General features: G+C 35.7%; 1 protein-coding gene across 4 annotated transcripts in view; it reads left to right on the top strand.

Annotated features, from left to right (window-relative positions):
* Positions 1–20,433, top strand: part of LOC149724375 (uncharacterized) — a 28,667-nt gene extending 8,234 nt beyond the window's left edge. The window contains exons 1-8 of one of the 4 annotated variants that reach the window (XM_089893187.1): positions 9,210–9,350; positions 9,434–9,629; positions 13,567–13,768; positions 18,452–18,607; positions 18,719–18,910; positions 18,968–19,035; positions 19,128–19,272; positions 19,389–20,433. In XM_089893187.1, coding sequence (XP_089749313.1) covers positions 9,522–9,629; positions 13,567–13,768; positions 18,452–18,607; positions 18,719–18,910; positions 18,968–19,035; positions 19,128–19,272; positions 19,389–19,528 — 1,011 coding nt within the window. In that variant the 5' untranslated portion in view covers positions 9,210–9,350; positions 9,434–9,521 and the 3' untranslated portion in view covers positions 19,529–20,433. The other 3 variants (XR_016386715.1, XR_016386716.1, XM_089893186.1) reach the window with 3 other exon arrangements.
* Positions 20,434–21,475: the final 1,042 nt, after the last annotated feature.

Below are 21,475 nucleotides of genomic sequence, written 5' to 3'. Positions count from 1 at the left end.
GTAGAATGTACATTCGTCTGCACAACCAATAAGGGGGTATTTTATCACGACAGAGATAAACGTTGACTGGACGTAAATATGACAGTCCCCTTTTGAACACGCTGGTTGCGCCACTGAAAACCGCAGCTAGATAAATCAGTATATGTTAATATTATGTGTTTTTGTTTGTATTTTTATGTTTTAATCATGTTCTTTATGTTTTTGGTTGGAATACTTGCTATTTTCTTTTTTTTTTACTTTTTAATCGATTAAGTGTTTAATAAAAGCTGAATATTATGTAAGGTTTATTATTGTGATTGTTTAGTTCTAAAAAATTCGCAATTTTTTAGAATGCCGTAGGATCCGTAAGGACTATGACATCACAGACGCATGACAAACTGTTAACGTTACTAAAGAGTACAAAGTTAGACGACACTATGAGTCAAATCATTCTAAGGGTATTTATGATAGGCTAGGACAGAACAGAAAGCTAAAAGTGAGGCAACTTTAGGAAGAATTAAAGGCCCAGCGGATGATGTTTCAAAAAATCCACAGTGATAGCGAAAAAGCAATCCAATGTAGTTACCATATCGCACAAAGAATAGCTCAAACTATGGTACATTATTCTGACGGAAACTTTGTGAAGCAATTGATGTCGCAAAAGAAATGTGACCTAAAATGAAGATTGAGTTCGAGAAAATAAGTCTGTCACTTTGGATGATAGCGATCAATGATCTTGCTTGTGACATTAGTGACACTCTCAGGGATAAGGTTAAGACCTTTGTTTCACAAAGAGCTAAACGAAACTGAAGAACTTCTAGCACTACAGCCAATGAAGGGTACGACAACTGGTGCTGATATTTTTACTACAATAGTTGATGCGTAAAATTTTTGGACTCGACTTGTCCACCGTATGTGGAATCACAACTGATGTGCAATTGCAACTTAACTGGACTTGTCCGCTGTATGTGGTGTACTAGACTTGTCCACCGTATGTGGAATCGCAACTGAACTGATGGTGCTCGGTAAATGTCTAAAACTGGCATTGGATTCGTAGGTCTCATGAAGTCTTCCTTGAGGGAGAAAAAAAAAACAATGACGATATAGCAAATTTTCATTGCACTATTCACCAGCAAAATCCTTAAAATTCAATCAAGTTCGGTTATTGAGGCAGTCCTGTTTTTTTTCTGCGGGAACGAAGGCATCCAATTTCTGCAAAACGGTGGTGCGGAAACGCTTAATTCTGAACTACGTTTGGAGCGAAACAGGTCTTTTTGTCGACAGCCACACAAATAAAACAAAGTTATTTTTCAAAGTTATTGTTTATGTAAAACTGTTAAAATACTTCAAAAGATGACAAATCGCGACATCATTAAACGGGATATGGAATTCTGTAATAAGATTCCAATTTAAAAGGGTTCAAATCTCACGAATTCGAAATTCTGGATTGTGCAATCCTACCAATTAGTGGCGACTGGGTTAGATCTTTTATACTGGGGGTTGGATCTGCTAAGTGGTTTCAGAGTAAAATTGGTAGCTCTAAACACAACGATTTACATCTGTATAATGTTGTAAGGTTGTTCAGAATAACAGTGGTGCAACAGTAACCCATAAAATTGTCTACCAAGTCTCAATTCATTACATGTGCATGTCTTGGAAAAAACACCTATGCTAAATTAGTTTAATTTTATCCTGGATTGCGTGTTTTAAATTTTTTTTGAACTACTGTTGAGAAAAAGCAGATTGGGAAGTAGATGTTAAACAATATTTAAATCTTCAAAATTGACTAGTAAACACACGGTACATTTTCAAACAAATATGATATTGTTACCGTAACAATCAGTGATTTTGTGATAATTTGCCATAAACAGTTGTCTGACTTAACGCGCAGTTATATAAAATAGCATTTTTTGTACGCTGAGAAAAAAGGGCGTTATGTAGCTTTTATAATTAAAAAATCCAGGGGTAATTTATATAATAATATATTCTTGAATATATATTTTTTTTTTGAAAAGAAAGATTCTTGTGTTTGTGGGACGAGAGAAAACGTTTCGCAGCGTCTTTACAAAGGTTGCTGCCGTTTTGGCTTTGTATGGATTTGGCATTTTTGCACTATCATTCTGCGGGGATTGGTGCTCTCTATTCCTGCAACAAAATGGGATCTCTGATGTTATGCATAATGTATGGTGCAAAAACGCCAAATGCGGAAAATTTAAGAACCGATCATCATGATGCAAAAATTATCCAATAGTATAATTTTTGATAATTTTATAGCTCATAATCCAACAAGGCTACTATAAAAGAGTTAATAAACTAATTTTGGTGAGTAAATTTTTTTTTTTATAAATACAAAAAGATTCGAAATAAAGTATTCTAGGATATCCTAGAATACCTAATTATTCTGTAATGTACATCCCTATCGGTCAGTCTTCAATTGTTTTGCAACAAACTTGGCAATAATGTTTACATTATTTACAGATAGATTTATATGGAACCATGGAGGACCTTTAAGGAGTGCTGAGTATATCAACTTTCACTCTTTAGTTGAAACAGAATCACATGAAGATGAAGACTGTGTAAAAATTGACAGAGCTGATTCGTGGCAGTGGAAAGTCACTGCCTGTTCAGAGACAAGGCCATTCATTTGTCAAAAAGGTGCATTTTTTAAAACTTTGTTTGTTTGTTTTTTTATCAAACTTCCCTTTTGCATACACATTGACAATATAAACAATCTGTGATGTATATAATTTTGTAGATTGTGAAAAAAAAATATTCATTCCCAAAATTCCTGATTAGCCTTTATAAAATGAACAAACTAAACTTCCAGTTCCAATGTATCACCATGATCAACTCAAATTTGTCGATGACAGTTGTTTAATTTTTTATCATGATTTATTATTTTATCTTGCAGCTACTTGTGAACATCCTCCTAAAATTGGTCCAGGAGTCCAAAGAAAAGGTGTGTACTTATTTTGTGCTTAAGTGATTGCTGTCGAAGTGTTGAACATAATTTTAAACTGCAGAGAGATGAGTAGTTTAAAGTCTGTTTTTGTCTTACATTATTTGTGAAATTGTGATAATATTTTTATTCTGCACACTATGTTAAGAAAACATCTGCCTTCTGTACCATTTGACAAGCATATAAAGTATTCCTATTTTATTTATGTTTAGACATTGATTCGCTGAAGTGCCCTAATGGCTGTCCTCCATTTCATATCTGCGTTGGGGGAGTCTGCCATTGCGATAGTAAATTCTTCGATCCTAATTCAAAAAATTGTGATGAACCTAAAGGTTTATTTAAAAAAAATGTTATATATAAGTATGTATACCTAGCCCCTAGGCCAGTGGTTCCCAAAGAGTTTTAAGCACTACCCAAATCAGTGTTTTATGAACATGACACGACCCATATATCCAAGTCTCAAACATTGAAAAAAGTCTATTTTTAGTGTTTGTAATTGTGGTTTGCTGGCATTTAAAGTTGAAACTAATCTTGCTTGCTGGCTTATCGGGAATAAAATAAATATACTAAACTACATATGTTATATAGAAGCACATAAACCACAATTATTTTTAATTTTTTTTAATAATTTATTATAGATATTATGACGTAATCATCATTACATTTACTGGCGAACATGCATTCGTCGTTATCTGTTAAATATTCTGTATCGTTTGGATTAAATGCCAAATTACTCGCCAGAGCTGCAATTGAGCAGTTTTTCGCAAGCAATGCTCGGCGACACTTAGTCCAATTAAAGTTATGGACATTTTCTTGTCGCGGCAATAACCGTTAAATTTAGCGACGTATGATATAATTTTATATCTTTAAAATTTGAAGTTTTTTTATTACTGAACTCGGTGGTATACATTTTGACAAAATAATTTGTCTTTGTCTATTATGTATTCTGAATCATCGTCATTGGAACGCTTTTCAGCTTGGTTTAAACGCCAAATTACTCGCAAGAAAATATGGCCAAGATTGTTTTGGATGCATTTAAAAATACGTCGTTCTATGTTTTGGTAAAACTTTCTTCAGGAAAAATACTTCGGCCTTCTTTGATTTAGTCGTTCTGGTGTTTCGTTCAACCACACCAGTGCACATTCAACAACGGTATCTCTAGTTTCGTACTAAGTGAAAATACGGTGTTAAATCAGCCTTGAACTTTCAGTCATGTATTGCGCATGTTTTCGTATTAATATGTGTGTAAATCAACCCGTAAGTTTTAATTCACCACTTGCATTTGCCTGCAGTAGAAACATTAATCTATGCTACGCCTACTAAAGTCATTATTTACGCAGAATTTAGCCCAGATAGGCAGACTGTTTGTTACGTCTTAGTAGGGATTCACACGTTCATTATTTACGTCATAATACCGATTTTCGTATTTAATTATTGCCTCACAGAAGCTTTTTAACTAACTAACCAAGCGTTCATTGTATAGTGTGGTTTATATTGCCACAATATTTTGTTACAACATTGGTTAGAATAGACTTAAAACATAATACGATAAGCATGTTTCTGGAAAGCCTGTTTTTTGCTATTGCGAGTTTAGGAATGTAATTAAACAAACAATATTACTGCTAAACAGACGATGTTCTATTGGTACATCGCAATCTAAACGATTTAGGGCTTTAGGCTGTAATAATCAACTTAAAGCTGTCCCAGAATGATTGCTGCTTTATATTTACAAACAATATTTTCCTCAGCCAAGCAGTGTGTTTGTTACGAAAGAGTAGGGGTTCACACGTGGGTTCATTACATCATAATAGTGATTGTCTGATCTGGCAATTAATTACGACAAAATAGCAATTTACACGGCGATTGTTCGCGCCATAATAGGGACTCACAGGTTGATTATTTAGCCAGCAGCTGCCTAAAAACATGTTAAATGTTTTTTTTTGCGTCTGTCATTTAAAGGATTGTCTCATTTATCAGAGAATGCTTTCTACGTATGTAGACGCAACCAAAGTTAGTATAGACCAAGTTAGGAAACGGATTGTAAAACAACAAGTCTTGTTATCCATTGTCGCGCGTCCATGACGTCATAAACGCCACCATTACGGAGCCCATGACATGGCATTTTATCATTGCTGGGTGCTGTTTTTCGTTTAAATATTGCGATTTTTTTAAAACCAAGCACTCCTGCGCAGTGACATTGAGGAAAACAATACTGAGTTACTATTTTTGGTCTTCTGCTTGAATTAGTACGTTACGGGTCTTTATGAAATCGGAAAACGCGAACACCTTATCTGCTAGTACCTAAGCAGTTCGGAGCTGCATGTCCACTCATGTTGGATTATAAATGTAGTAAAAAATGGCTCTGTAGATTCCTAGGTATGATCATATACTATTATGTAAACTAAGCTGGTTGCTGCTAGTCTTAATCGCCAACAGAAAGTACCCTGTTAAACCACACTGTACGCCGAAAACCAGTCAAAATATTAATTTACTTCACATTAATTCCTAGATTTAATACTATATAACAAGATTTATATTAGAAATTATATTTGAAATGATAAAACAACCGCTATACGTTTTTTCTAGCTTTGTATCGCCTACAACAACTAAATGAACACATGCCAACCATGCATTTGTATAGGCGATTCACGGTCTGTGGGCTCCGTAATGGCGGACACAAGCGCCGTTTCCTAACTTGGTCTATACTAACTTTGAACGCAACAAGTATGTGAATACAATTGTGTTTAGATTAAGCTTAGTGGCCACTGACCAGACCTATTTCGCCACTGTAGATTCCAGATTTTAGTTTGGTCCTAACAGTGGGTAGTCTTTTCGTAACCTTGACGCTTCGTAACAAACCAATTGTCTCCGATCAAAAATTATCCAATTTCTTGTCTAAGCTGCTTTCCGATGTCAAAATAACCGATAAAATTTTTAATTAATTTATGTCCGTTGGTAAAATTTGTTGCATTTCTTTTGTCAATTTACCGCTCCTGTAGTCTGACTTGAGAGACGAGTAATCTTTTCGTCAGAATGTAGTATGATAATAGATAATGATTGCAACAACTTGCACAACCGCCAAACAGTCACATATATTAGAAAAAGTCATATTGTAGTTGATTTTAAATCCCACAATTCTGATTTAAATCAATTACAAAGGATCGTTACTTTGAAAAGCGCTGTTATTCGTTTTTATAGCTACGTAAACGAAAATATGTATAAGTATAACATTTCTGAGGGTGGTGTTCAAAGTTCAAACACCAAACAGCCCCCTCTAGATCCGCAACTGATGTGACGTACAGAATGATTAAGTTTCTCGCGACAATTTGGATGCCGAAAATTGCGCTAGGCGACATCTGGCAACAAATCGCAGCACTGCTACTCGCAAGAAAATCTGGCCAGGATAGTTTTGCATGCATTTAAAAATACGTCCTTGTATGTTTGTAAAAATATTTGTTAGAACAACTACTTTGGCCTTGTTTGATTTAGTCATTCTGGTGGTTCATTAACCACACCAGCGCACACTCAACATGTAACAGTATCTCTAGGTTCGTTTAAAGTTGCCAATGGGAAATACAATTTTAAATTAACTCTGAACTTTAACGTATTGTGCAAGTTCCGTATTTATATGTGTGTAAATCAATCCGTAAGTTTTAATTCACCACGACAAACTTGTATGTTTAGGCTTCGTCCCCCCTTAGAAACCCCCAAAAAAACTTATATAATTAAAAAAAAAATTTGAATTTTTTTTGATTAACACCCCCCCCCCTTTTTTTTCTGGCTGCGCCACTACGCCCGTGCATTCGTTTGCCTAAGTGTATGCGTGCACATAGGCGTTGAATTTTTCACGTTGTAAACCAATCTTAGGGGGGGGACGTGGGGGCGAAAAAAAAGGCTAAACTACCACACACAGGAAAGCTGAACTACGACACACGTGAAGGTTAAACTACCACACATGTGAAGGCTAAACTACGTTACACGTGAAGGCTGAACTGCAGCGCACGTGAAAGCTAAGCTACAACACAAGGAAAGCTAAACAAGACGCACGTGAAGGCTAAATTCTGACCCACGTGAAGAGTAAAAAATGACACACGTAAGGACTAAACTACGAGGCACGTGAAGGCTAAATTCCTATGCACGTAAAGGCTAAACTACAAAAGGTTTACACGTAAAGGTTTACTTAAAAAACGCAAACATTCAGCCTGTTTTTAAACCTCTTACATGCTAAATGATGTAAATGCCTATTATGACGAACACAATCAACGTGTGAATTGCTATTATTTCGTATTCAATTGCCAGGTCAAGCAATTGCTATTATGATGCAATGAATCCACGTGTGAACCCCTACTGTTACTTAACAACACCTAGCAATAAAAACATGGTAAATATAAGGCTTAAGTACGATGCAAACGTAAACAGAACGGTTATTTTATTTCGCTTTTGCATTGATCGTGATAATGCGTTGTTTTGTTACGCAATAATACAGGTACGTAAACCAAGGGGGCGCGCCCCCCTGGCTCCCCGGGAATGGACGCCAGTGTGCGTGCACAAATCTATGCGTGTAGTCGTAATATAGTTAATTTTAAGTCCCGGAATTTTGATTTGAATCAACTACAAACAATTGTTACTTTAACATGCGCCATTTTTCGTTTTAGAGCTACGTAAATGAAAATATGTATAAAGATTCTGAGGATGGTGTTTAAATACCAAACAGCCCCTCTAGAGCCATCACTGACGTGACGTAATATGACGTCAGAATAATTAGGTATTTCGCAACAAATTGGATGTCCAAAATTGCGGTAGTCGACACCTGGCAACGAATCGCAGCACGGAACATGCGCAATAAGTGACTGTGAAAGTTCAAGGCTGATTTAAAATCGTCTTACCCCTTGGCAACCTAAATTGAACTTAAAGATACCATTAGATGTTGAGTGTGCACTAATGTGGTTGATTGAAACACCCCACGACCAAATCAAAGAAGACCGAAGTAGTTGTCCTGAAAAATATTTTACCAAAACATACAAGGACGATATTTTTAAATGCATCCAATCAATCTTGGCCAGAGTTTCTTGTGGGTAATTTGCCCTTTAATCCAAGATGAAGAGCGTTCTAATGAGAGACGACGATTCAGACTACATAATAGATAACGTAAGCCATTTTATCAAAATGTATACTGGCGAGTTTAGAGATAAAAAACCTTAAATTTTAAAGATATATTGTTTGTTCTTTAAATCTAATAATATTACATCCATACATGTCAGATTTCCCCCTTCATAATCATTTAAACGATTTCGTTGCTGACTCAAACTTTGGCGACACCTGGAGTTTTTTTTTTAACGACGCTGCGCCGGAATTTAGTCGCGTAAGATTGTGTGTCTGTAGGGATGCAAATTACAGAATTTCGAATCCTTTTGTAATTACGGGATTCGGTATTCTGTTTAATAACATCATTACACGTCATCTCATGAACTACAAAAACAATTTTAAAACTTTAATAACAATTTTTGAAAAAAAAGTGTTTCTGGGACTTTCGAAGGTAAACGTTTCGCAACGTTTTTTCAAAGCCTGCTATACGTTTCGTGATGCAAAAACTACCCAATAAATTTTTTGATCATTTTACAGCTTATGATCCAACAAGGCTGCTATTAAAGAGTCATTAAATTGACTTATGCAGGTGAAATTATTTTTTCCTATAAATATAAAAAGATTCGAAATTTTAGATTCGAAATAAAGTATTCTAGGATATCCTAGAATACCCAAATATTCTGCTGTAATGTGCATCCCTATACGTCTGAAGTAGATTTTGGCAACAATGGGTACTATGAAAATGGCTCACACCGATCTTGGTTTTGTGACGCCGATACGTTGCTAAATTAACAGTTATAGTTATTGCCACGACAACAAAATGTACATAACTTAAATTGGACTAAGTGTCGCGAGCTAGTCCGGCTGTTGCTGCCCAATCACAGCTCTGGTGCCAGTGTGTATATATACTTAATGGAGATATTTGTTTAATAGATTGTTATACAAACACATTTCTTACTAATGTTGTCATTAATTTAGGTTTGCGTGCTAATCGTGAGCAAACAGTAGGTGGAAACCATTATCTGTACTTTGACACTCTTGCAACGTATGAACAGGCTTCTATGACTTGTAAAGGTAACCTTTTAACAATCTTGATCAGACATGTATTCTGTGAATATGATATTATTAGGTGCATGGGGCACATTGGCAATGCCCAAAACCCGCAGTAGGAATACAGTAATTTATCAACTTGCCAACGGTTATCTGGGGGAATTTGGTGATGCAGCTTGGGTTGGGATGCGCCAAACCAACCCACAAAGCGTTTATGATGAAGATAAATGGGCATTTGTGGATAATGAACTTATTAGCTTGTCACCAAAATTTGGAGGTTAGAGAAATGATTCTTTTTAATTTGTTTTTACTTTTATCATTTAATTTAATTTTTAAAATTTCATCTTTTAATTTTTGTAGACATGACTGCTGGAGGACAAATTCCATTGTATACGTATAACTTTACCACAAAAACGGAGCGTTGGCATTTTTTTATCATGAAGACCCTATGAGGTTAAATCGATCTGAGGCAGCAGATTTTTGTGCTCGTACTGGCTCTCACCTACCATATCTGCAGGACTATGATGAGTATAATGCAATTGGTAAAAAATTAAACGTAAGTGTAGTTATATCAACTTATTGTGTTTGATTTTTTTATGCAAAATTTCTCACTTTTTATCACATCCTCAACCCACTAAATTTAGATCATAAGACGGCAGCCCGTAAAAGCTTAGCTTCCGATGACGTAATATTTTTGGGAATACTCAAATTCCCGTGCGGCATAATCGTGTGCGTGTTGAATTAACATTTTTTTATTGCTGATAACTTTATAATATTTGAACATGTTTTATCCGTTATATCCTTGTTCCAATACAATTTGTAACACCAAATACATCCAATACGTCGTGTTCAAAGTTTTTATCAAAAATGTATTGGTCATATTCATGAATGCACAATCTTCGTGTTTGACGATCGCTGTGAATTTTATTTAATTTACTAATAATTAAAAGATAGGATATTCTACAATCTACATGTATTGCGCAAAACAGAAAAATAGCTTGTTGCAAACTTATCTAACAAAAGTTAATGCCATACCGGCCCGAAGAATAGTCACTGGATATTGCAAAAGTCACAAAAATAAAAAAGTAAACTTATAATTTTACCATTATAAATAAAACACATCTTCAGATTATTGGTTTTATAGTACAGGATTGAAGTTTTCAATTTTATTTCACGCAATAACAGGGTTGATTAGGACGGCATAATTCCAAGTGTATTCCATAATGAGCAAAACGTGTTGGGTCCTACTCTTTTTTAAAAATAAGAAACTGTTTCGGAAGACGCGTTCGCAAAGCTCACGCTCTCGTTTTTTTTTATATAAAAATGAGAGAACGCTTTATAAGCAGTCGTTCGAATAGAGCACTCTTGCGCTCTCGCCTGTTTTTTTTTTTATAAAAATAAGAGATCGCTTTATAAGCAGGAGTTGCATGGAGCACTTTTACACTTTCGCCTGTTTCTTTTATAAAAATGAGAGAACGCTTTGTGAGCACGATCTGCACACGTGGGAAAAAGCCACAACCTATGCTTTTACCCATTTAATAGCTTACGTAAAAAGACAGAATCTCAAATAAGCTGCCTACTTTCGCTTTGCAAAAGTTTTAGCTTTAAGCTTCCCTGAAATTCGCGGACTGCATCCTAGTATGTCTTTCTCATGAGTTACCATGATTTTAACTTTGTGGGTGATTGTTTTTTTTATGTTTTTCATGTATCTCTGACAATTTGGACAGGCCATTAGTAACCGATGGGTTGGAGCTATTGGGGTTAAGTGTCTTGCCCTTGGGTACGCCCACATTGGTAGTAGCTAGGAGCCATGAACCTAGGTAACCTATTTTACGTTACTGTTAGATAAATGTACGCCCACCAGCATAACTGTAACATCATAAGCTGTATTGGGATTTCATCCATTACCATAAGGTAAGATGTTAAAAAATACCAACTTGGGTAATACATTACATCACCAGCGACATTGTGATGTAAACGGTTATTGAGGCTTATGTATTGTGTAATCCGAACCTATGATATCACATTATATTGTATTTCTATTCTGTTTGGGTGAGGAACTAGGATTTAGGCCAGACTTGGCCCATTACCCCAACACCCTTGTACGTCCGGAAGTGATGTGCTCGCGGTAGTGAAGTTCTTTTTTCATGTTCCGACTTCAGTGTTCCGAACCAAGTTCCGTTTTCTGTCCCGATTTTTGACCCGTGGGACTCCATCTGCGGACTATATCTGCGGACTATATCTGCGAACTCATTCTCACACGATTCGCAAACATCATTCGAGAACTACACTCGTACTCGCAACGTCACCACCAGACGCACTTCCAAAGAAGGTTTATCCTCGTCTGGGCAGCGAGTCACCACATATATGCAACTTTGTTGGTAATGGTTTTTCCTGTTTATGACTGTTAATTTAGACAACCCATAAGTGACCGCTAGGTTGGAGCAATGTCCGTTAAGTATCTTGCCCAAGGACACATAGCCGATCAGTATTAGTACGGCCGTCGCGCATCGAACCAGGGACACTTTGGTTCTCGATGCAGGCGCCTAAACCACTGAGCCACGGCGCCGGACGTATGATGTTACATTACTTCACAAACTGATTGTGGCGAAAACACATTGTAGAATATTACCATACCCTAGCTGTGGGAGTTTCAATATATCACAAGCGCTACTGTGGTGTAATCGATTAATGTGCTACTAAACGGGTAATAGGAAAGTTAAACTGTTACCAGTGCATAATATAAAATCAGATATCAAGCATTTGCTTAATCCAGTTTTAACATAAATTGGATGAATTCAACCAGATTGCTGTTGAAACTATGTTAAAACGCCAATTCTTCTATTGTGGGAGCACCAATGGCAATGAACGTGTCAATTGTAATTATTTTTAAAATAATTGAACTATTAATGAATCGATTTTCTGTTGCAAATATTTGATTATGTATCTTGTGGTAGGAAATAGCTAACGGTTATCTGGCGCGTTCAAAGGGTTAATCATGACGTTTCATAATATAACAATCTGAAGGAATATGCCCACTGCCAAAGAACCACGAGATGGAAACCTCATCGGCAATGGATATGCATAAAACTTACACATGTTTCATTTATTAAAAAGACGTTTCTAATTTAGTATAAACAATGTAATATTAGTCTTAATTTACCGCATAAAGTAGTTTAGATACTAGTGCGCAAGACCAATACAGGGCTCTACATTAACTTGTTTTAGGTGCTTGTCCAAAGAACAAGTTAATGCATTAGTTTACTTGTTCCAACAAAATGTTTACTTGTCGCAATGAAACAAACATTTTCTTCAAACGCGGCACATTTTGTAACACATTAGAAATGCTGTGTTCAAACCGCAATGTATGCTATATATATTTGTACACATCTTAAAAGCAGCGGCTAGCAAACTCGGTTTTACTTGGTAAGTGAAACCTATTTGCCCCTATGGCAACTACAAACGTAATTAGTGCATATTTTTGAGCTGTCAGCATCAGCCAGATTTTATTATCTGCAAAAGTTGGAAGCAGTGGTACAGCCAGAAAATATAAGGGTTGCAAATATGTTTACGAAGAATGGCTGGCAAGCTAAATCTTTGTTACGAAATAACACAGGTTTACTGGTGGAAAAGAGGCGGGGTGAGGAAGTGTAACACTATGGTTTAGTCGGTGCATTTTGAGTTTTTGACAAAAGTCGAAAATCTTTGTGAAAAAAATATTTTGTAAAAAAAGCATTTTGTAACAAAAAAAAATGTTTTTGAAAATACAGGTGATTATTTTAATGGCCTTATTAAATGGCTACTTATAAAGACATTACCTTTGTCCCGTTTTAAAAGCTTACAAATGAAAGCAAGCTACGGTTTAATTCCTGCCAGCTGACTTCATTCACGCCAAAGCACACGTAACCTCGTGATGCACACAAACTCGCACATGTACTCAGGCAGAGGATTGCACGTGCCAAACCGCGTGCGAGCACAACGCAATCTTGCGCACGCACGCATACTCGCACATACACTCAGGCAGACCAGTGGACGAACCAGTGCGTTCGCATTAACGATTTATAGAATTTTATATCACTTTTTTACACGACACGTTTGTGAAGCCTAAACATACCAATTTATCAATATGCCGGTCTATTTAACATTCAATATGAATGTTAAGGGACAAGTGCCTAGCCAAGTTTACTTGTCCCATAGACTGTTTTGGTTGTAAATGTCTGTATGACGGTCCCCTTTTGAATGCGCTGGTTGCACCACTGCTGCAACAGTTAGCCTATGAATAATTTTTAATCAAATACTTTTTGTTGGAAATTTCGAAATAAGACGTCTTTTTTACCGCAAACCATGTGCTCTGTATTATTCGGATGAGCCACGCTTTTTGCCTGAATAAGCACGTATTCTCGTACACCTTTCTTTTTAATGCAACCCTGGTGAACTTTTCATGTTACAATGTGGCAGCTGTTTTTGTAATGTTTTAATATTTTATTTCAAAGGAAACTACATATGAGTTGTTAACGGGTATAGCACAATTAAAGGAAACTGGTGTACTAAATAAACAAAATGCAGTGTGGTTAGATTTCACACGGGTTAACGAAGATTTAAGATCATTTCAATGGTCCGATGGCACTCCACTATATATGTGGCAGCAATGGTATGAAGATAATGGTTTTCCATTACCAACAGAAGAGGAACAAGGTAGGTTTGTTATCAATTATTATTTTAGTATAGACTTTTCATAAAATTTGATTCCCTACTTTATGGTAAAACTACATTAGCTAAATAGCAAATATATATAGTTTTTAAGCACGTTAGTGCTCATATAGATCCTTTTTCGTTGAATAGTTGTTCTTGTTGTTGTTGATTTTTGGACGACTTTTTTTGCATATAACTAAATTCTTACCTCTAGCATTTATTCTTTAATCTCCTTATTGAAATCAAATCTTAATATATATTTATAATTTTAAGACTAAATTTTCAGAATTAAAACCGCATAATTAGCGATTAATTACAACTACTTCACTGTTTGATAAAATGCGCCAAATTCAAAATGCACCTAAAACTTTAAGTTAGTGATTGTACTCCATAAAGTATTTTGAACTAAGCATAGTTTTATAAACGCTACTGGCTACTGCATATGAAAAAAAAAATTTAAAAATTAGAAATTTAAAAATTAGCGAATAATATACGATTACATGTCTTTTTTTAAGGCGCTAATTCGTACCTAAAATGTACTTTAACATTGATTAATCGTTTGTATTCCATACATTAATTTTAACTAAGCTTAGTCTTGTAAACCAAAGTGTAAAAAAAACGTCCAAATATTAAGTAATTAATGATTGTAACGCTTGCGAGTTAAGTAAACTGCCACGCATCGGAAATTTTCTGGTAACAAAGTAATCGGTAACTTTTGGCTTTGTTTACGTTAGTATGCAAATATAAATAAAAAGTATATGTATATATATACAGCCCTGGAGACTCGTATAAAAGTACTTCGGCAACTGGTTGCCGACGGTTTTTAAAAGACATCGGCAATATTGCCGAGGATTTAAAAGACGCGTAGCCGGGCGTGACAGCCAAATCGCAACAGCAGCGCAAATTTGCACGTCTTGAATTACAGTCGGTATCGTATAACACGAGCGCCCAATGTTTCGGGCGCTCGTGTTATACCCAACCTGTTTTTTATTATGACGCAAATAATCGACTGAGCCAAACTAAACTGTCGGTAAAACTTACTTGTATGCGGCACGTGGTTAAAAGTAACCCATATCTGTTCAGTCATGCTTAAACATTTATAAAAAATATAAGATGTTGATATAATAACCCGAAAAATAAGGTAATTTAACCGGGAATGGTAAATAAACTGTTATTTGATGCAAAAACTACAGCCAGACAGCAAAATCCATTCATAAAACCGTGACGTAACAATGTATTATAATGGGCATTATTCGCGTCAATAGGCCTCTTATTGTCTGAGCAGTTTCGATGTATTCCTAGGCCGTGTATTGGGTAGGCCATGATAGCTCTAAACAAAAAAAACGGCGCGCGTCAAAGTTACGACCGTTTGTAGTTGATTTAATCCAAATTCTGTGACTTACAATCAACTACAATACGATTGCTTTTAATAAATGTGACTGATTGCGAAAGATGTTGCAATCATTATCTATATTATCGTATTTAGACGCTAACACGCTGACGAAAAGATCACTTGTCTCTCGAGTCAGACTATACGGGAACGGCACTGGGTCGATTTATATGGTGCAGGGTATGCAGACCTACCCTGACAATTTTGCAGGGGTGGAAGCAACCCCTGGATTTTCCAATTATAAAACAAGTTTAACTTCTTAAATATTTGTATTTAACTTGATCGGTAATAGGCGAACACAGCTTTGATGGTGTGTTGTGAAACATAACTGACTCTGGTTTAATTAATTTTGTTTGTTTCTCGAGTTTTGTTAAATTGATTTTTTTCAAATTTTATAATTTGTTGCATTACAAACAAGAATTATGACGCAGAGATTTTGTGAATGATTGTAGTTTGTTACGACGCGCCAGGGTTACAAGGGAAGATAACCTGCTGTTATGACCAAAATTAAGGCCTGGTGTGGTTGAACGAAACACCAGAACGACTAAATCAAAGAAGGGTAAAGTAGTTGTCCTGAAGTATATTTTACTAAAACATACAAGGACGTATTTTTAAATGCATCCAAAACAATCTTGGTCAGATTTTCTTGCGAATAATTTGGCATTTAATCCAAGATATATATATTTTTCCTCTAAACTAATATAGTATTACATTAACATCCACGCACGTCAGAATTCCCACTTCATATAAAGCAATTTTCTGGCAACACCTGGAGTTTTTTTATTATTGCTGCGTGAAATTTTAGCGACGCTGTGCTAACCGTCGCCACAGGCAGTTTGTCGCGTAAGATTGGACATCTGCAGTAGATTTTCCAGACACTAGGGACCATGGCTTGCGCTGAATCTCGGTTTCGCGACCTCGTGCCGAGCCTGAACTTGTTTGTAAGAATTAATGCAAAGTGCTAACTTGTTTTTTTAACTCGTTCCAATAATTAATTTAACTCCTTTGTAACAATCTTAAGTATGAAGCTTGGTCAAAGTGTCTGATCAGGTTTCCAACGCATGTCATGTTTATCAGCCGCGTGTGCCCTCAAGGTTACTTTAGTCCACTTATGCGTCTCTTTGAGCGTCAACATAATACACAAACAAACTGCACTAGCCGAAATAAATATTATGTTTACTTAATAGAGATGTTATTATTTGTTTGACGACGCATGTGAAGGTTAAACTACAACGCACGAAAAGATCAAACTATGATGCACGTGGCATTGAACTAGCGCCAGCATAAACCCTAAACTACCAGGTGCGTGAAGGCTAAACTATACGCACATGTAAAAGTCAAGTAGGATGTATGTCATTTCGCCTAAACCAAAGTTAGTATAGACCAAGTTAGGAAACGGATTCTAAAACAACGAGTCTTGTTATCCATTGTCGCGCGTCTATGACCTCATAGACGCCACCATTTCGGAGCCCACGGCATAGCATTTTATCATTGCTGGGTGCTGTTTTTCGTTTAAATATTGCGATTTTTTAAAAACCTAGCACTTCTGCGCGTAAAAATGGCTTTCTACTAATGTTATATCTTATCACAATAATAAACCTCACAAAAATAATCAACTTTTATTAAACACTCAATCGATTAAAGAGTAAAAAAACAGAAAATATCAAGTTTACTAACCAAAATCAAAAGAGAACATGTTTAAAATATAAAAATACAAACAAAAACGCATAACATTACCATAAACTGGTGTATCTACCTGCAGTTTTGCATGTAAATTGCCGTGATTTTACTTTTTGGCTCACAAACTTAACACGTATACCCGGCAACGAAACTTAAGGTATCTGTGTAAAATTTGCCTAATATCGAAATGACATTGAGGAAAACAATACTGAGTTACTATTTTTGGTCCTCTGCTTGAATTAGTAAGCTACCTTTTCTGCGTTACGGGTCTTTATGAAATCGGAAAATGCGAACACCTTATCTGCTAGTACTTAAGCAGTTTGGAGCTGCATGTCCACTCAAGTTGGGTTATAAATGTAGTAAAGAATGGCTCTGTAGATTCGTAGGTATGATCATATACTACTATGTAAACTAAGCTGATTTCTGCTAGTTTTAATCGCCAGCGTAAAGTACCCTGTTAAACCACACTGTACGCCGAAAACCAGTCAAAATATTAATTTACTTCACATTAATTCCTAGATTTAATATTATATAACAAGATTTATATTAGAAATTATATTTTAAACGTTAAAACAACCGCTATACGTGTTTTCTAGCTTTGTATCGCTTACAAGAACTAAATGAAAACATGCCGTCCATGCATTTGTATAGGCGATTCACGCTCTGTGGGCTCCGTAATGGCGGTAACGAGCGCCGTTTCCTAACTTGGTCTATACTAACTTTGGCCTAAACTATTTATATATCGGTGAAATATCGGCTTTTTTTATTGTTACCGATTATCGGTAGAACGTAAATATCGGCCGATAATATCGATGAACCGATATATCGCTCGACCTCTAATTATGATAACGGTTTTTTGGCATCTGAAATTTACAAAATATCATTATCGGTTTGTATAAAGTAATATTGGTCAGGCACTAATTCAAATCATACAGAAGTCGTGGCTTATGGTTAAAGATACCACTCGTTTTGTAATTCACAGTGTTGCAAAACATTGAATTATGTATAAATAAATAATTAAAAACTATTTATATTTGTTGCACCAGCACCAGTAATGTATATATATATATAAAAAAGTTTTTGGTGTTTTTTATTGAAAATCAGATATGAAACATTGGGCACTCGTGTAAGCTGATACGAATGTAATTCGATACAGGAAGTAATTCGAGACGGGCACATTCGCTAACGTTGCGATCCGTTACTTTTCAGAGAGCGAATTTACAACAAACGAATAATGACTAAAGAGAAATCTATGCTGATAAGTCCCGGTATCTTTTAGTAGCTGCATTTTTAATGTGTTTCGCTCTCATGATAACAATAGCATAAGACTTGGCACTTGACCCAATTTTCAGAATTTTCAGCCCAGTACTGAGAGTTAAAAAACGAGTTGCTCGGGTTTGGTACGTCCCTAGTATCAGTTAAAAAGTTGTTTTAAAAGAGAAATACGCACTCTTAATTTCTTTTCTCTTGAATGCTCTACTGCATTTAATATTATAACATTCATTTTCTTGCTCAGCGGTAAAATCAAATATGGTTTAAAAAATACACGTATGTTAGCAATGGCTTTTAAATTGAGATTTCCCCATTCTTTTGCCTTATTTGTGCTTTTATTATAGGAAAAATATTATGGTGTCCTGGTCATCCCACCAATGATTTATGGATGGGTGATGATGAGTTTCATGGTATGGAACGACTTTGTGGTCGTTTTGGGTATGGTGTCGGCTGGCAAGAGATTGGGTGTTTTGAAAAATTGCGTGTAATCTGTGAAAAAGGTAACTACTTTTAGGTTTTTAATACTAAACCCCAAATCTATGTTTAACAAGTAATTAAAATAGTTTACTGTTAAAGACAGATAAATATTAAATTGCTTTCTAAACACACAGGTCCATTCCCATTTGAACGTTGGTATCTTGGTGGATCTGAACATGCTCAACCTGATAATAAATGGTGTGTGGAAAACTGTGGTGCTGTTCGACTTAATAATCCAGAAGGTGTTCCTGAGAACACTGCTATTTTAGATGAGTTTTGGATAGATGAGTGGTGTGGTAAAAAGCACCCCTTTGTATGTGAATCTGGTAAGTGTGTACTATAAGGTTCTTTTTTTAATTGACTTGTTCTGTATTAATTCATAGAGTTGCCTCCACATTGCCCATCTTACAACATTATAACTGAAGAATGTGTCAGGCATTATTTTGCTAAGGTACTTATGTTTTACTACTGTTGGTACTATCCACACTTGTTGTGTTAATTTAAATATGAAGGGATTCTATTAATATATGTTGTTTACTACAGGTGGGCTGTACAGCAACCCTCGTTGAGAGTAACTTGGTGGTATTTACCAGACTTACCGTTAGAGAATATTTTAACCTCCTTAAAGAAATAGTCCTTCGTGCACAAAATCCTAAACTTGGTGTATACCGTGAAGTGTGCTTAAAAGGTAAAACAGATTTAAAAACTAACATTTTTAACAATAGCCACAGCAAGAAAATTTGTATGTTTTAATTTGAACATATTTAATGATATTAATATTAATTGTGCTTATTATTTTTGTAGAAACAGGATTGTTGGAACTTCGTGGTGTGACACCAAAGTTCCAAGCCCATGTGCAAACACTAAATTATCTTGAAGCAAAACGAAAATGTGAAACCAACATGGAAGTTTTAGCCACTGTAAATACCCCCAAAAATATTTGATTGACATGTTATTTTATAAAGCTTAGATTTAACATTTAAAATCAATATATACAGTGGGGGAAACGGGACACTTAAGCAGGCATTGCCAAGTATTTTTAAAATCAAAACCACGAATAAGTACTATCCTTCCTTTATTTTTTGACAACAATTCAAAAAGTAAAAAACCTGAAACATTATTTTCCTTGCCCTATGCTATAGTTTTTAACAGGATATCTACATTTTATTATTGTATGATAATCAGGGCCCAGAGGCACATACAAGGGGTCACAGGCAGTGGCGTAGCTAGAAAAAAAATAAGGGGGGGTTTTAATAAAAAAAAATTTAGGGGGGTTTGAAAGGGGGGGTCGCAACCCCTAAACTGGCTGCGCCACTGGTCACAGGGGTCCGAACCCCCCTCCCACCTTTAAATATTTAAAAAAAATTGACAATTTTTTATTTTATTTTGTGTTAAAATTAGAACTCTTTATTTTAAAAAATAATAAAGAAGTCATAATATTGTAGTTTAAAACCGATTCTATTATGTGTGTTATTAATTATATCAGTCTAGGTATGTTTTCATCGAAAACGTTGAGTTTCATATGCGTCCATTTTCCAAGCAAAAACTTTTTTATATGTGTCCATTTTCTAAGCAAAAGACCTACCCCTCCTTTTTAAACCTTTGGGTAGGCCCTTGATGACAATTGGTATTGTTTGAATGACAATGGGCATTGTTCGAACTTCAATCAATAAATCTTGTGTCCTACAAATGTATATAAAGTTTTAATTACAGAAAATTATTATTAACTATTAATAACGTTTATATTTTTGATACAAACTGGATATTACTACACTATTTTTCGCACAAGCCACTTCTCAGAAATTATTTTCCAGTGCAAATAACTTAACTTTGAATATATTTTTTTTTAAATTGTCTTTTTATATTTGAATAGCCCCTAAGGTAGAAATTATCGAAATAAAAGTAAACCTTTTAAAGGTGGCAATAAAAACCTAAAACTTAAATGTGGGGAAAGATAGGACACCAAGTTAAACATATTTATTAGGGATGTGCTGAGGTCGTAAAAGCTCGGGTTCGCCGAGCGCCGAGCTTCAACGAAAAGCTCGGCACGAGCCTGAGCCCGAGGCACTATGACGTCATCAAGGAGAAAGGCGTACGAGAATACGTTCCTATTCAGTCGAAAAGCGTCGCTAATCAAAATAATACAGAACACGTGGTTTGCGGTTAAAGAGACGTCTCGTTTCGTAATTCCCAGTGTTGCAAAATGTAAAATTCATACAAAAAATATTTAATTAAAAATTATTTATAACTGTTGCAGCAGTTTTTTATCAGATCAGAATTGTAGAAATACCCCTTTATCACTGATAATGTCACAGTCCGGATCGTCGAAAACGCTCGTATTTTTGTAATAGAAAGAAATCCTATTAATAATAAAATCAACTTTCTTACGTCCGGTGCATTGGTTACGCTGCGAAAACACAGCGACTAGCTAAAATGACGGAACGGTTTGTCACGAAGTAAATATCGTCTCGGCCAAGCTTGGACAGAGGCCAATAAGCGTTGTTCGTTGGCACCGCGCAAGAAACCAAAGTTTCGTAAATCCCAGTTGCAAGATATTAGTTTTTTTCCATAAAATATTTAATTAGAAATTTATGTACACTTGTTATGTTATGTAACAGTAACACTATTGCAAAATCCGAAAGTTTAAACAATTTATATAAATCGTATAATTTATAAAACACTGGCTGCACGCTGACGTGGCATTACGTCATTTTCCACGAGAGCATATTCACAGCGATTGCTTCGCTTACCAAGTGTTTGAATGTATGCTATCGCTCGCTTATGAAATAAAGGAAGAATAAAGGGTCTTCCTTTTATTTCATAAGCGAGCGCAGAGCGTAAATATGTGACCTTTCGATCGCGTGGTGGGTCAGGCAATGGGCACATTCCTC

This window comes from Ciona robusta, unplaced genomic scaffold (genome assembly GCF_009617815.1).
Source record: "Ciona robusta unplaced genomic scaffold, ASM961781v2 AP042734.1".
Lineage (NCBI taxonomy): Eukaryota > Metazoa > Chordata > Ascidiacea > Phlebobranchia > Cionidae > Ciona > Ciona robusta.
The sequence above is the reverse complement of the archived record's forward strand: the minus strand, read 5'-3'. Positions and strand labels throughout refer to the sequence as shown.